At 40.1% G+C, this 16,706-nt stretch overlaps 3 protein-coding genes across 4 annotated transcripts; 2 read left to right on the top strand and 1 right to left on the bottom strand.

Annotated features, from left to right (window-relative positions):
* The first annotated feature begins 1,943 nt into the window (after positions 1-1,943).
* plcxd1 (phosphatidylinositol-specific phospholipase C, X domain containing 1) lies at positions 1,944-7,889 on the top strand. 2 transcript variants are annotated; one of them, XM_044360498.1, is made up of 7 exons: positions 1,944-2,514; positions 3,617-3,755; positions 3,871-4,013; positions 4,123-4,251; positions 5,024-5,179; positions 5,710-5,890; positions 5,990-7,889. In XM_044360498.1, exons 2-7 carry the CDS (start codon positions 3,632-3,634, stop codon positions 6,232-6,234), a joined length of 978 nt encoding a protein of 325 aa, XP_044216433.1. In that variant the 5' UTR covers positions 1,944-2,514; positions 3,617-3,631; the 3' UTR covers positions 6,235-7,889. The 2 variants fall into 2 exon arrangements, with proteins under 2 accessions (XP_044216433.1, XP_044216434.1); XM_044360499.1 differs by having other exon boundaries at positions 3,561-3,755.
* Positions 7,890-9,508: 1,619 nt separating this feature from the next.
* On the top strand, positions 9,509-12,853 carry si:dkey-66a8.7 (PI-PLC X domain-containing protein 1). Its single transcript, XM_044360680.1, has 6 exons — positions 9,509-10,043; positions 10,538-10,674; positions 11,807-11,935; positions 12,026-12,181; positions 12,261-12,444; positions 12,586-12,853. The coding sequence occupies exons 1-6, from the start codon at positions 9,962-9,964 to the stop codon at positions 12,849-12,851; spliced, it is 954 nt and encodes a 317-aa protein (XP_044216615.1). The 5' UTR covers positions 9,509-9,961; the 3' UTR covers positions 12,852-12,853.
* A 250-nt stretch (positions 12,854-13,103) lies between these two features.
* Positions 13,104-16,485, bottom strand: gtpbp6 (GTP binding protein 6 (putative)). The gene is made up of 10 exons (XM_044360678.1): positions 15,786-16,485; positions 15,566-15,703; positions 15,413-15,483; positions 15,200-15,330; positions 14,999-15,069; positions 14,575-14,733; positions 14,268-14,476; positions 13,964-14,112; positions 13,436-13,588; positions 13,104-13,360 (listed from the first exon to the last, which is right to left on the bottom strand). The coding sequence occupies exons 1-10, from the start codon at positions 16,189-16,191 to the stop codon at positions 13,234-13,236; spliced, it is 1,614 nt and encodes a 537-aa protein (XP_044216613.1). The 5' UTR covers positions 16,192-16,485; the 3' UTR covers positions 13,104-13,233.
* Between the last annotated feature and the right edge of the window lie 221 nt (positions 16,486-16,706).

Raw genomic sequence — 16,706 nt, 5'->3', positions numbered from 1 at the left:
ATTTATGTTGCGTGATTGGCCAACGACAGCCAACGACAAACACTGTTCTGGACTGAAGTTGGTTGTAAATGGCTAAAACAGGTGCACACACTGAATCATGTTTTACAGTGAAATGATAAGGACCCAGATATGCATTTCCACATACAGTATGTTTCTCCTTTGGAAAGTACGTTTTAAAAATAAACTTTTAAAATTAAAATTGTGCTCTTTGTGTGGATAGATGATGGGCGGTTTCAGGGAAGACCTTGGCATATAAAACTCTATTTAAAGCTGTAAATAGCAATAAGGTCTTAGTCAAAATTTTGCAGTGCCAAATATTTTGTGTTATTGTTTGCAGGAAGGTAGTATTAGTAGGAGGGAAGACATAAAGAATGAATGAAAACTGGCAAAAACAGTAACCTACTTAAAACAATGCCAACCATTTCATTCTTTGTATCAATTATTTGGATGGAAAGCTAGATGGCAGCATTGCTACACTCTAATCTACTAGAACCATTACTGTACACAGCTTGTTTTAAGTCAGCGAGGCTGTTTTCAGTATATGTGCGCAGGCCTGTCTCGCAGCAGACATGTTGCCCTTGTACAGCAGGGAAAGCACAGACGCAACTAATAACATTAATTAATAATGGCTGTACTCAATGTCTGTGTGTAAACGTGGCAGCATGAAGAATACCAAGAGCCTGTAAGCAGCATACCTAAATGGAATGCAGCCATCATTAATTTTACATGGTTTAACCGCTACGATATGTGAAAAAGGCCTTTACAGTGAGACGTACAGAAGAGAAAGCTGTTGTGGTTCAATCTTAAGTCAGCAAGGCACTGAAGCAGTTTGTCTAGTTTGCTTCACTATGCTGGTTAGTGCTGTTTCAGAGTTTATTGACCTGCTGAAGAAGCTGAGAAAGACCTGACCAACCAAATTATCACAAGCAAACAGACGACTTAATCAATGTTCTCTCTGGAAGCCCATTTTAGTGCAAAGGTCAACTCTCGCCTCAATTTAAACTTTGAGGTACATTTCAAGGCATTTTAAGAATCACTGTGTAATGTGTGGCAGCAATTTTGAGCAGTCGAAAAACACATGAACATCTGAAAGATAGTTGGTATATAGGATGAAAAGGGTGATAATGCCTGTACACATCTCACTCACATTTTACAGAATGGACTACCACCTTTTTTCTCAGACAGACTTCATGATGTAGGTCAGCAGTTCCTAATCTTTTGGCTTGTGGCCTTTCAAAGCAAAGCAACGTGTTATTAAGACCTCTTGTCACAGGTTACATATGTCCCGAGTCACGAGCTGTTCAGTTCAATAAGCAATGTTTCCTTTTCAGATTGTTTAATTTGAATTTTAGAGACCTCCAATGTTTCACAATGGATGAGAAGGTAGCCTGTGGAGTTTTTCACCACTAGCAGCACTACAGAGTAATATTTTCATGAGTGTATCCTCCTTTTGTTTTTATTATTCACAAGTAGTAGGACACATGCGTGTGAGCACACTGTTGACAAAGTACACATTCCTGCTGCCAGTTTCACCACAGTGGTGGTAAGAAACGCAAAAAAAAACTTAGCAATGTGCCTACAAAGGCAAGGAAGAAGGAGACTGTAAGCTAGCTAACATGGATGTAAACATTTGGTGTTTTAATACACTAAATGTAAACATAACTCCACAGGGCAGCTTTAATTATCTGGTGACCCCTGGAAGGGTCCCAAACCCCAGGTTGGGAACCACAGACCTTTTTCAAAAAAAGAAAAAAAAAAGAAAATTTAAAATCAAATCAATCAATACTGGACCAATACTTTATGTATATATATATATATATATATATATATATATATATATATATATATAGTATGTTGTACTTTTGGCCACACCCCATCAGTGACGTAAACCAGGTGTGGGAAAACACCTGCTGGGACACGTACAGGTGTGGGCAGAGCTACAGTGTGTCTGGGAGTTTAAGGAGTTTCCAGCCAGACATCAGCATCACTGTTGTGTCCTGTCTGGTTCAACACGGAACTCTCATCTCAACATTTCAGCGGGCTCTTTAAGAAGAGAGCCTCTCTACATCTGCTGATCTGTCAGCAGGCGCGGTGCCGCCGCCCGTCCTCCCCGCACATCCCGCATCACCGCAGGGCACAGAGGGGACCCACTTTGTGTTCATGCACATGAGCAGCCAGCAGATCGCACGTGGATAATCGATCAGTTCATCGCTATGGCTGATCAATAATTGAACTCAAAATGCGCCGGGCCCACCGTCTTCGCCATCCCGGGCTATGCAGGTGTAAAAGGTAACTAGACGGAGCTGCTGGGGAGCGACACGGCCACGCTTTATCTCCTGGACCTCATCATGCATGTTTTATGTACAGCCATGACATTTTTTAAAGCGTTGGGATGGACGACTTCTGCTGGCACACGTCTTTAATTGTAGTCATCATCGTGTTTGTCCTGTGTGGTGGTTTGTCTGGTTCAGCTGGTTTGGCGACTGGAGGAAGCTGCAGCAGCAGTTTGATCAAGTAAGTGTGATATTAACTGGACACATGACTGAGTGTGATAGTGAACACGATGCACAAGTTTCTCTACATGCACATCCATTTGAATTACCCCTCCATACAAACAAGACTGCCCTCATGTAGTTTCAGTTGAACACAATAGCAGCTTCCGGGTCTGGAAACATAATGTAGAGATCTCACTTCTACAAGCGCTCTATAGGCTACCATTAAATGCAGTGCTGGAAAGTAACGGAGTACATTTACTCAAGTACTGTACTTAAGTACAATTTTGAGGTACTTGTACTTTACTTGAGTATTTCCATTTGATGCTACTTTATACTTCCACACCACTGCATTTCAGAGGAAAATATTGTATTTTCTACATTTACATTACATTTATTACATTATTTACATTACATTTACACTACATTTATTTGACAGCTTTAGTTACTTTTCAGATGAAGATTTGACACGAATGATAATATAACAAGCTTTTAAAATAAAACACATTGTTAAAGATGAAACCAGTGTTTTCCAACCTTTTTGGCTTTTGACGTCTTACTAAAAGCAGTGTGTAGTCGGGGTCACATTTCAGATGTCTATGAGTTGTTAACAGCTCCACCAGAGTGATTTTTCCCTCTAAACATCTCACATGGTTTCATTTCAAAAACTGTTCAAATGATCCAAAGTTTCACCAAAAATCAAAGATTAGTGAAAAAGTCCAAAAACTGAAAACAGATTTGTGTATCAGAACTTTGTTTTTTCTTCTTTTCTCTCCCATTAATCATCTCACAACCCCTCAGATTTATCTGGTGACCCTTTGGAGGGGCCCGACCCCTAGGTTGGGAACCACTGGACTAAAATAGCTAAATGTATATAAAGTAGTGTAAACTAGCTCCACCTCCAGCAGCAACAACAGTAGCATGCTGCTCTAACACTGATGCTTCACTATTAATAATCTAATGATGTCATATATAATAATATCAGTCAGAGAGACCAAACCACTACTTTTACTGCAATACTTTAATTACATCAAACTGATAATACTTATGTACTTTTATTTAAATAAGGGATCTGAGTACTTCTTCCACCACTGATTAAATGTGTGTTCACTGACGGGCTGCAGACGCCGGAGCTCAGAATGTCCTCGGTTGTGGTGTCCGGAGTGAGAGAGCTGAGACTGGGAGAGCTGCCCATGGACAGCTGGATGACTCACCTGCCGTGTGCTCTGTGGGACATCCCTCTGTACCACCTGGCCATCCCAGGTAGGCTGACGTTAGCTGTTGGTAGTTGCATTATGTCTAGACCATCCTAGATGTTAATGCATATAATAATAATTAGATGTCTTACGATGATTGTATTGATCTTCTCTCCACTCAGGCAGCCACAATGCGATTACTTACTGTCTGGATATGAATGACAGATCCCCTGTTGACCTCACCCAGCCAGACATGCTTCAAAAGCTGGATAAATACATGAAGCCCCTTATTCGCCCCTTTGTGTACAAATGGGCGAAAACCCAGGTAATAAATCACAAAAAAAGCCATACAAGTTACTCTTTGTTAATAAAAATGGATTCAATAATATGTTAAGCTGTGTCTTGTAATGTATTCTGCATTCTGTGTCTCATAGGACTACTCTATAAAGCAGCAGCTGGACTGTGGGGTCAGATACTGTGACCTGAGAATTGCACACAGACCCAACGACAGCTCCACAGATCTGTACTTCTACCACGGTGTTTACACCACAGTCACTGTGGAGGTGAAGTAATGGCACACAGACACAAATGTCCACAAGATGTTTCCACACTGAGAGTTATGCTCCTGTAAAGGCCCGCCTGCACTCAGAACAATAACCAGAAAGATAAACTTAAAGAACAACAACACACTCATTCTCCAGTGAGATATTAAATCCTCCTGTCTCTGCTCTTTATTGTGCTCAAAAAATCAACATTATGGTTGCAATTGTGGATGTTTATATTTTATTGTAGTGGGAATGCGGCCATTTTATTTAGAATCCTTTTCTTCAGCCCTTTTCTTAAACACACCTTAACACATCAATTCTTTGGCAAGTATGAAAGAGTATTAGATGCTCTAGAAAATTATCCGCTTAGGAATTCATCAGATTTCTGTAAATCTTTCACCACGCTTGATGCTTTTCACCTAAGCGACGTTATCTGTGATGCTACAAAGAAATAATGCAGAAAATATAAAGCATTTTTAAGACACTTCTGTAGTACTCAACATATCTGCAAGAAGAATAAGAATGCTCTTCACTCACCTCTACTCTCCAGCAGAGCTGCCAGGTGGTGAGTGGGAAAAAAAACTTCTTTATCCAGAGCAGATCTGGCAGATCGAACACACTTGACACGCTCCATTAGTAAACCCATGTATGAAAGCCAAAAATCACGTCCTACCGCCTAATGGATCCTGGCATTATATGTCACCAGTTATCATTTGTGCAAAGGTGTAAATTTTTTACTAGATGGCGTCCTGCTGTAAACTGAATGGCATCTTGTGTTTTCCTTTTATAGACTGTTCTTATTGAGATAAGAGAGTGGCTGGACGCTCATCCCAGAGAAGTGGTCATCCTCTCCTTCAGCCACTTCCTCGGCCTGAGCCAGGAGCTCCACATGAGGCTGCTCAGAACCATACGCAACATATTCACCTCCAAGCTCTGTCCCAAAATGGTATGGCTTCTCTTGGCGATGTTCTATATTTTTCATATTGTCAATAAATCTCATGAAAAGACTCAAATAAACAATAAATTTATCCTAATAAGTATTGTATGTATAGCCAAAGACTGATATATCCTGTTCCACTGTGCCATAGAGCTCCATTGTTGTCCAACAAATTAAACACACTGTAAATTGTAGTTTATTTTAGCTAATCTATCAAATGTGTATTAATCCGCAGCTGAAAATAGTCTCCAACAAATGCACTATTTACTTCTGTTTGAGTAATATTTGCCAAAAACTACAATGCCCAGCTGAAACTACTATGATAATGACCCATTTTTAAAGATTTACATCACAAGATTTCATCCTACTTCAATAGGAACAAACAGTCTGGGAAAGTCTGATAGCATTGAGAGACAGAGACGGTTTACGTCTTTTCAAGGGGTTTTTTGACAGTAAGAATAACACAAGCCTCGTCCTTTAAATTATAATTAAAAAATCATCAAAAAATGCAATTCAGCCCATTATTCTTTTGATTTCAGGAAGTGTTAAGTCTTCGAAACCTCTGGGCTTTAGGCTACCAAGTGATTGTGTCCTATGAACACAACATTGTCAGCTATCACAGTGACCTGTGGCCACATATTCCTTACTGGTGGGCCAACAAATGCAAAGCTGAGGCTCTTATTGAGGAGTTTGAACACAGGAAACAACGCGGCAGACCAGGTAATGTACCGATGATACAGGCTAGGGACATAAGTTATTATTACTTTATTACTTACTACTGTCACATGTACAATCCCATGTGTGTATTTTGTGTTTCAGGAGGTTTCTTCGTCACAGGAATTAATCTGACAGAGGACCTGAAATACATCTGCACACACCCGACAGAGTCCCTGAAAGACTTGGTGATGTCCACGTACCCGACGCTGCTCAGCTGGGTGAAGGAGCAGACTCCCGGCTCCAAAGTGGACTCTCTCAATATTATTGCTGGGGACTTTATCACAGAGAGCCAGTTTGTACCAGCTGTTGTTACATTGAATGAGAAACTACTGAAATGGTCCTCATGACTTTTACCGATATGCATTATTCTACAAAAAAAAAATGTGAATCACAGCATGAAATACACATGAGCTTGTTTTGTTGAGAAAAATACTCAAGTACTTGAATTATTCATTTAAATATAAATGCACTTATTGGAGGCAGTGAATTGTATATTTCAGTCTTAAAGCTGCTTGGAAACAGACTTTTGGTATATTGAGCTGCACTTGTTTGTTTACATTCAGTTCACTATTTATGCAATGTACTGTATCAGTTGTCACACATCAGCAAGGTGGCCAGCTTAATGTTACGGTGACCGAAGCAATAATGATACAACTAATGTCACCTTAATGTATGCATTTTAGATGAGTAAGCACAAACAATGTATTCACTGACCACATATGACTTATTGTAGGGCACATGTTTTATAAATACGACATGTGGGCAGCAAGTTTAAGAAGTAGCTAAACTGTAAGACGTGTATTTACCCATAGAGAATGTAGAGAAGAAACTTATGCAAAATGCATGGAGAAAAAAAAGTTATTTGCATGAACCCAACCTTGACTGTTCTATTAAGAATTGACTTTATTCAGCAGGTTAGGCCTTGATTTTAAAATAATGCTGCACCACTGTGCCTGTGAAGATACGCTTTTCCAATAAACATGAGCATTTTGAAGAAAATAATCTCACTTTATTCACGGACCATTCAGAAGTACAAATACAATTAAAAATGTTTCCACTTTATGAGCAAAAAATGTTTTACTCACTTAAAAGAAGTGACCATGTCCTTGGTATTTTCAGCCACAGAGAATGTCAAACTACTGTATGGTGTCCCTAAAGGGCCACAGTAGGAAAAAAGCTTGTTCCCCTACATTCCTTTACAATGCTTGCAATTCCCTCATGATAGAACATCACAATTTGTGTTACCTTGCAAAAACTTAATTCTACAATTATTAATTAGCACAGGATGTAATTGACTTTTTTAAACCTTTTAAACGTAAGCTATTAGTTTACTCTAATTCAAATATGTTAAGGCAATTCATTGCTTAAATAGTAGGCTGCTCACTTCAAAGGTTCTGTTAAAGTCACCATAACAGTCAACATGATGACAAACAGGGAAATAAGAGAGTAACATTAGAGCCACAAAACAGACTTGTTCCTCTTGTCACTTTTTGTAAAATGTGAAAATGACCTTTAAAAAGGCCTTTGTTCAGATAGTGTACATATGTTTCTACTGTTAGTTTGGGGTTTAAAGCCTCATACAGGGTAAAGAGGATTCATGAATTGTGCATTTACATTTTGTCCATGCTTGTAGGGAAGATAAAAAATTCCCTACCCGCCAGTTCAAAGCAGATTCAGGATTTTAAAACGTTTTCTACAACATTCAAGAGCCAGAACTGTAATCATGACACCAACTAGTGTACTTGAGTTTGTGCTATGAATGTTTTGGGTTTTGTATTGTTTTATTTGTCTGTTTGTATTTTTGCTGTCATGGATGGTTGTTGTTCTTGTTTTATTATTATATACACTGATTTTAAACTATAATGTAATTTTAATGATAGCTTGAACCATCAATACCCATCAAGGGACTGATGTTGGAAATTAGCTTCGGCTATTTACACATGTACAGTATATCAGACTCTGGTCCTGAAACTGTCACTGTTCTCTGTACTTGTCTCTTAGAAATAAACTAATAAACTAAAAACTAAAGAGAGCATGCTTCTTACATAATCATTTTTTTCTGTGATTAATCAGAATAATTAACTTAATTGTTGCATTTAAAGACAGTTAATGAATGAATTACATTTAAATTATGGAATTACAATCTTAAAAAGTTAAAATGGTATTGTTGAAAACATTGATTAAATGAAATGAATGATTTAATTATTCTGCCATTAGATTAGTGTGTATTATGTATATATTCTTAAATGTACAGTTTCTGTTTCACCTACAGGTCAATTGAAAGATCCTCTCTATAATAAACAGAGTAACAAGAGCTCCCATTGGCCAGCACTTGTGTCCAGTGTTGTGGGCAAAGGCAAAAAGAAGTGTCTTATGAAGGTGGCCATTATGTTCTAAATGTATCAACTGCAGTAATCAATAATAAATAACCACAGAAAAGTCTATAATCATACCAGCAGCTCTGTCCAGCCTTAATTAGTTGAAGAAAAGAATGTCGGGATTTTTATTTATACTGTCCTCATTTAATCAGGGACTTTGCTTTGGTCTGCTTCCTTGTTTTGTTGTTTTCCTACTTCCTGTTGGTTGCTGCCTTCTATGTGAGATGGCTTATTGATATGTTGATGAGTTACATCTAGGAAGGGTTGTCTGCTTATGTAATGGAAAGATATGTAAATAAACTTGACATGAACATTTTGTCCTGACTCATTTTGTTCTTTTAAAACACAGTAGTAATATTTCTCTTTTTTAAACTCAGAAATTGATGATCCAATAAAAAAAATATAGATTTAGTAGTTATGAGGTAGATTTAAAAACAAACCAGACCATTCATGACAAATAAGCCTCAAAAACTTTAAATGTTTTGCAAGTAAAAAGAAAATGGAAGCACCATTATCACTGATAACAAGTTCCTCAGCACATGATGAAACATTAGTTGATACAAAGATTTTATAAATGAAATAAAATCACATGACGATAACAGTAGAAAATAAGCCAGTACATAACTGAGGGAACAATAAACCCTTCTGACCTCTCAATCTCATTTCTAAAATATAAGTTTTTAAATTATTTCTGTGAAGAGCATACATCATTTACATAATTACATTGCAAGTTGATGAAATAATTCATCTTAGCTCAATGTTTTTATATGCAATTCTATAAAATGTTGGAGTTTTCTGCAGGAATTTATTTATTTATTTTAATGATTTCACGAACATTTCAGCACCAACATATAGGCATTGCATCTCTTTTGCATCAAACATACAAGAAATAATCCAAGCAGCAGTAACCTATCATAAATATAACGTAAAAAGATAACAAACAATAAAAGCAAAATAGAGTAAAAAATGAATACATAAAACACACACAAAAAAATTAAATAAATAAAAATAATGCAGGTTGCAGAATGTATTGAAGATGGTCATGTCTAGACAGTTACCCTAGATTTGCGAGATATCTCGCGAGATATGTACGCGTTGTTTCTTCATTTTGCGCGTTGTACAAAATAATGATGTTTCATGATGTGACAGCGCTGTGGTTAAGGTCTGGTTATGTTTAGGCACAAAAAACCCCACTTGGTTAGGGTTAGGGAAAGACCATGGTTTGGGTTAAAACGACCACTCTCGCGAGATCTTTCTCACCTTCTTGTTTGACACTTGCTTGCCCCGCCTCCTCCGACACGTCACAGCAACGAAGCACCGGGCTGTTGTGAAAAAGCAGTTTGTCTTCTTTGAGGAGAAATGTGTCAAGTGTGAATGAAGTGTGACATCACTTGCGTTGGCATTTTTCAGACATAGGACACTGTTGCCTTTTACGTCACAGGGCGTGAACGCGAACTTATAAGTCCTTAAAAATGCAGTTGTTGTTATTAGGACGGAGCCAACAACGCAGATGAATCAGGAAACACAAAGTTTAGTCTCCCCCCTCCTCCTTTGTTCAATTTGTGGTCGATCATTTAAAGGAATTGGATAAAGGAAGTGGTATTGATCATATGATGACTTGCGCGAACAGGATTCTCAGATCCATAAGTTCAGTTTTCAGTGAGTCTCCTGAAGGTCTGTGACTGACTTGTCCGACATGGATTACAGCTGCCAGGACTGGATGTCATCTCTACCCGAGGAGCTGTGGGACGTTCCTCTGACAGACCTGGCCATACCTGGTACAGATAACTCCTCTTCTCTTCCCGTGTGTTTGCACCGTACCTTTGTAAAATGTACGGCACAGAGGAGCACAGATCAGCCAGTATAGACATTCAAGTACTACAGGACAGTCAGACTAATTATATATATACGGTTGAATTATGTTAATTATAGCTGAAACAACTGATAAACTGGTTAGTTGATCGACAGATTCAGTTTTTTCAGCGAAAATGTCAAAATTCATTGATTCGAGCTTCTTAAATGTGAATATTTGCTGCTTTTACGACAGTAAACTGAATATCTCTGTGTTTAGACTATTTACATTCTTTACAAGCAATTTGAATAAAAAGTGGACTTTGGCTCTGGAGAAAAATAATTTTAGTGAATACAACAATAAAGACTCAGTCTCTGACTTCAATTGGTTTTGCATTTTAGTCTTGTAGAAAGGTAAACCAGTTTCCCCAGTTCAGAGTTCTGAAGAACATGTAAAGCTTTAATGTGCTTTTTCATCCAGGGAGCCATGATGCCATGAGCTACTGTCTGGATATAAACTCCCCCTTGGTCAGGTCTGAATCAGACTGCTTCAGGCTCCTGGATGGAGTTTTCTACTGCTTTACAAGACCTGCCATTTTTAAATGGGCTACAACACAGGTATGTATGGTGGAAGAGTATAAATAGCATCAGCTGGACAACTTGTTCTGATTATAATGTAGTTGACAAAGTGGTTTGAGGACCCCTTTGGGACTGAGACATTATTGCTGTGGGGGGTTTTGCACACACCACTTCCCAGACATCACCTGGAAGTGAAGCTACAAGATTGTCCAGTCATATCTCTGCCCCCCCACCCCCCCACCCCTATCTCCCTATCTGTTTTGGGTGGGAGAACTAACATGTTTATTATTCTAATTGGTACATGGAGTTTGCTGACCTCACATAATTCCCATTTGGATCAAATGTAAGTAAATTAAATTAGTAAAACAAGGAACCAACAAACCTGATTGGCTATTGATATCTGATTTTCTGCAGTAACTGATTTATTTTGGCCACTGGAAGACAAAAGTTGCTTATTTACACATCCAGCAGTTACAGAGCAACATTATAATTCATTTGGAGTCATGTTTCTGTTCACCTGACACATGTAAGTCCCATATTCACTCTCCTTTTAGCTCTGTTTTAGTCTCCTCCTGCAACTCCTGAGGGAAATATCTGGCTCTTTAGCTGCTAAATGCTTCACTATGTTCACCAGCTAGTTGCTTACTGTGTCTGTCTGCGGTTTGGTGCAGAGCAGGTAGTGTACAGTCAGTTTTCATTTTTACTGATAACAGCTTCCTGCTGCGTCTGGAAACGGTTCCGATGAGAGCAGTGAGAGCCAAAACAGTAAAGTTGCGTGCTGGAAAACAAAAACAATGAGCTGAAAGTTACTGAAAGGCACCACAGAGCTGCAGAACTGCAGGGTCAGGTGATAATTATCTGTGGGTTTGCGTCACTAGGAGCGATTCCTGTTATGCAGAGTCATTTGATCCATTGTTAACAAAAAAATATTGATTATAGCAGCTTTAAGTAATGGAAAAGCAGTTTTGATATGCTACATGAGAAAGACAGGTGCAAGTGCAGGGACCAATCATATTTCTTGGCTTTGTGAATGTAGGTTTTCTGACTATTGATACATTTTTTTATCAATAACTGTAACATAATATACCTAATTGTCATATAACATACTTGCATATGTAGTATCCAGACATGTGTTATGTCAGTATTGTGATAACATGGCTCCTCCCCTCAGGACAAAAGCATTGAGGAGCAACTTTCGATGGGGATTCGGTTCTTTGATCTCCGCATTGCACACAAGCCTGACGACATCTCCAATGACCTGTATTTCACACACGTCATATACACACATGTAACAGTCTTGGTGAGTATAACCATCTTAATTAAACTGCCCTTAGTTTGAGCTTTTGGGGAATATGTATGTATTGTTTATGCATCAATCCCTCCTTTACAGGAAACACTGTCATCTGTTGCCACCTGGCTGGAGTCTCACCCAAAGGAGATTGTTATCCTTGCTTGCAGCCATTTTGAGGGAATCAGCGACGGACTCCACGAATCATTCATTTTGTCACTGAAGAAGCTGTTCGGCTCAAAACTTTGCCCCCGAAAGGTTAGTTTTCTCCTCGTACAGCTGATTTACTGTATAAAAACCACCCTGTGCCTGACAAAGCCTAACCTGCCTCACACAGGAGTCAGTCCTGACCTTGCGCAGTCTGTGGGCATCTGGTTACCAGGTCCTGCTGTCCTATGAATCCCAAACTGCAGTGAGACATCAGGAGCTGTGGCCTGCCATCCCCTACTTGTGGGCCAATAAGCGCACAGCTCAAGGAGTGATCAGTTACCTGGAGTGGAACAAAGACCTCGGGCGTCCAGGTGAGTTTCAGTTACTCTCTTCTTTCCTGACATTCACTACACTGACTTGGGAGCACAAAGAGTAGAGTTCATGACATTAGAGACTTCTTTGAAGACTAAATTGACAAGTGTGTACTAATTATTAATGTTTTTTTTTCTCAGATGGCTTCTTCATCTCTGGCCTGAACCTGACAGCTGATAGGAATTACATCACCATGAACCCAAAGCAGTCCCTGCGGACGCTGACCTTCAGTAATTGGGAGTATTTGAGGAAATGGCTGGAGGAGCAGATACCTGGGTCGGACCCCAAGAGCCTCAACATCATTGCAGGAGACTTTGTGGGTCCACTTCCACTCTGTTCTCTGGTCATTGCACTGAACCAAAAACTTCTACGAAAGAACAGCAGTCAGAATAAAAAGTGTTATTAGCTGCTGTGGATGTGTAATTCCATGGGGACTGATCCCAAGATAGCTACTGAAACGTATACCTCATTGCCACTTTTCTATATTTCTGTCAATTTAAATGTCTACTTTGTGAGTTTTAACTGAAAGAGATGGTTTGAAAGAAATCTATATCTACCAATCTGAGTTTCTGTATTTCTTACACTAACTTAAGGTTGTTTTTTTACCCAGAAACCTTTATATATGTTTACAAGAATGCACATCGTTCCGTTTGTAAACTGTATTTTCTAATATTTTAATATACTCTTTGTTACATACAATCTTTTTTTTTACAACGATTGTGGTGCAGTCTATCTGTCCCACGGCTGCTGTCGTGCAGCAGAAAAGGATTTCTCTCCTCCCAGCGTTGTTATCTGCCTGTGAACAGTTTCTTGTAGCGTCCATAAGCAGCCGTGCTGATGATGACCTTGACAACAGCCGAGCCCTCATCTGCATTCACGTGCACGTCCTGAACGGCGGCCTCTTTGTACAGCCAACTGTGGATGAAGATGCACATTTACTACGGATGCTCTGTTATTTCTAAATATAACACAGTGGGAAAAACAGCTCACCTTAACTGAGGAGTGCTGAGGTCTACTTTGAGATTCAGAATTTGTTTTCCTGTAGAGTTCACGATCTCTTCCTCCACTGCTTTCTTCAGCACATCCAGGCCTCGCTCTTCCAAAGCAGATATGGGCAGTGTGTTGGGCTCTGCAGACTGATAGCTGAGAGGGACGATGAAAGATTGTTAAGATTAATTTCTTCTTAAGACTGAATCCTGGAAAAAATATTATAATGTCTGCAATCCTTTTATCTAAATCCAAATCATTATATTGCTTTGGGTACAGTTAAATATGCTATTTTATGACATAAATTCAGTTGTATAAGTAAAATGATGTGTTTCTGTGATGCAAGGTCTTGTTTGGAGAGATGCAACCTGTCATAAAATCTTCTAGATCTTGTACACTAGTCAACAGATGCCTGTATTTTCCTTTTTTTCCTCTAGGGATAAACTTGGCCTTATTTTTAGTCTAAATAGACTTTAAAAGATCTTTCAAACAAGCAGGTAACCTACAGTATATCAGGATGTTTGCTCTTACTTGTCAACAAGGTCTATTTTATTGTGGACCTCAATCATGGAGCTCATCAGCCTGTCGGGGATTTGTAGGTTCTTCAAAACACTGAGTACGTTCACCTTCTGATTCACCGTCTCTGGATGGCTGATGTCTCTGACATGAATCAGCAGATCCTGGAAGTGCAAGAAAGACAGCACACTTTACTCTGATGTATTCTTTTTCAAAAACCAGTTACATCAGAACTTTGAAACCAAACATCCCACATTTACACTCTGTGTGAAAGCAAAAGAATTTCTGATAATCTTTGATATGAACAGAAGGTACGCACAGAGTGTTTAATATCTTCCAGGGTGGCAGAAAAGGAGTCGATGAGCTGGTGGGGCAGCTGGGACAGGAAGCCGATGGTGTCCACGTACAGCACAGTCATGCGACTGGGCAACTGGCCGGCGTGGACGGTGACGTCCAGGGTGGCGAAGAGCTGGTTTCTGGGCTGGAGACCGCTGTCACCAGTCAGTACTTTGATCAGAGTCGTTTTTCCTGATGAGGGAAATAAATGAATAAAGTCACTGTCATCGAACTGAAACTCTGAATATTGCAAATACCAAGACTGGTGTTGTGTGTTTCCAGTCTCTCACCACAGTTTGTATATCCCAGCACAGAGACGATGGGGAACTCCTTGTGTTTGCGCTGAGATCGAAGCAGATTCCTCTTTTTACGCAGCTTCTCCAGCGCTGAGCGAATCTTCATCTCCCGCTCCTTCAACAGTCTCTGCTGGACCTCCATCAGCGTCTCACCTGTAAGGACCAAGCTGAAGCTAGAGTCCATCAGGGAAGCTTTAAGGACGGGTTCACCATTTTTCAAGTCTGTCTTAAATCTCTTAATCTTTCAACAGCCAGTATGAACAGGAGGATTGATTACAGCGAGGAAAACCTGTTTCAATGTTCGTATGGACACCTGACTGTTGTTTTAAGACAGACTTGAAAAACTGTGGACCTATCCTCAAACATCCATGCAGACATGTGTACACTATGGTCGACCACTCAGGTGTAATGGTGTTACCTGAACCTCCGATGTATCTCGCCCCTCCACCCTGCTGATCCAAGTTTGCGATTTCATTTTTCAGACGAGACCTGAAACATTAAAAAAGTATTGTACATCAGTAGGAATTCATCTTGCTATCAGACTTATTCAAAATTCCAGAGGGTAGAAATGTGACCAAAAACAAAGGCTGAAATTGCAAAATGTTTTCAATGATGCAACCTTAACAAGGGAATCTCTGCCAGAGAGATCTGTAACTTGGCCTCTTTAGTTCTGGCGTTGCAGCGGAAGATGTGGAGGACCACAGAGTATCTGTCAAACACTTTCACCGCCCAGGCTTCCTCAAGCTCCCTCTGAAAAGATTTTTTTTAAAAAAGTCTCAGTGCATGAAACATTTCTATACATGAACAGAAAGCGACTGTCAGACAATCTCACCTCAGATAACGGGGACAGACGCTCCACATTGACAAAAACAGCTGTGATTCCTGCTGTTCGCCTGATTTTCTCTGGAGTGGAAACAGGCACAGATGAGTCATATTACAACATACATGTGCAGATTCACAGGTGGGAACTGAAAGAGGATCATACCTGTGAGAGACTGGAAATTGCCTTTTCCAAATATCCTCTTCTTTTCTGGCGTCTTGGTGGAGAGGATGATCTTGTCCACCACTCTCCAGTTATCTAAGGTGTTTACAAGCCCTTCAGCCTCGGCCATCATCAGCTCAGCTGCAAAGGAAGCCATTAAAAGAGTGAAATAACACCTCTAAGCATCACTCACACGCTCATATCTGAATGATTGTGTTGTTACCGGTGGTCAGATACTGCTTCCTGCTTCCCCACTTGACATCAGGGTGAACGATGAAGACCCTGTGATGGCCCTCGATGCCTGTAGGAACCTGCTGCTGGAACAGCTCCTCCACCTCGCTGTCCTCGATGAAATCTTCACCCTCATCATCCTCCAGTGTGGAATCAAAGTGCTGCTGTCCACCTTTGAGGTCATCTGTGCTCTTGAAAGTGCGTGTAGAGAGTGCAAAGGCTCTGGACTGCAGGGTGGAGACAGCTCTCAGCCAGTGTTGGTGACAGTATATCACTGCAGCTGTATGGTGAGAGGTGAGGAGGGTTCTGCAGGTTGTTGAGGCTGCTCTCTGCCCGCTGTGTGTGCAGGGTCGCTGCAGGAGGGGGAACCATGAGTGAATCCTCCTCAGTGCTGTCATGTTGTTTCAGGAAGCTGTTTTACTGGTGGCATCGGGACCGCAGTTAGATGTCACTCTCACCTCTGATCAGACAGTATAAACTGTCTCACATGTGACAGAACCTGCAGGTCACCCACCAGCACTGTTTACGTCTTCTTCTTCTTCTTCTTCTTCTTGCTCACTGAAGCATCACAAACCAGCCTGAGACTCTCACGCTGCCACTGTCTTTATTTCAAACTATAAATATATTCAGAAATAGAGTCTAACTGTTTGAAAGAAGGTATATTATCTAATAACACATGCGCTATCAGGGTTGTGAGCTTCAGATTTAGAGGTGTAGTTTTTTTCGCCCCGAGTTAGGTCTTCCAGGCAGCGTTTTTTTTTCCGTGCTGTGTACTTTGGTAAAACACTGAGGGTTCAGTACCTGTCACATGCTGTCAGATACAGGCTCTCAGTGTATGAGATTCAGCCCTGAGTGGAGTTTGTGTTTGCATGTGAATTCTATTGTCCAAATTGTACCCAATTTGGACGGAAGA

The sequence above is a fragment of the Thunnus albacares genome, chromosome 9, assembly GCF_914725855.1.
Source record: "Thunnus albacares chromosome 9, fThuAlb1.1, whole genome shotgun sequence".
Lineage (NCBI taxonomy): Eukaryota > Metazoa > Chordata > Actinopteri > Scombriformes > Scombridae > Thunnus > Thunnus albacares.
The sequence above is the reverse complement of the archived record's forward strand: the minus strand, read 5'-3'. Positions and strand labels throughout refer to the sequence as shown.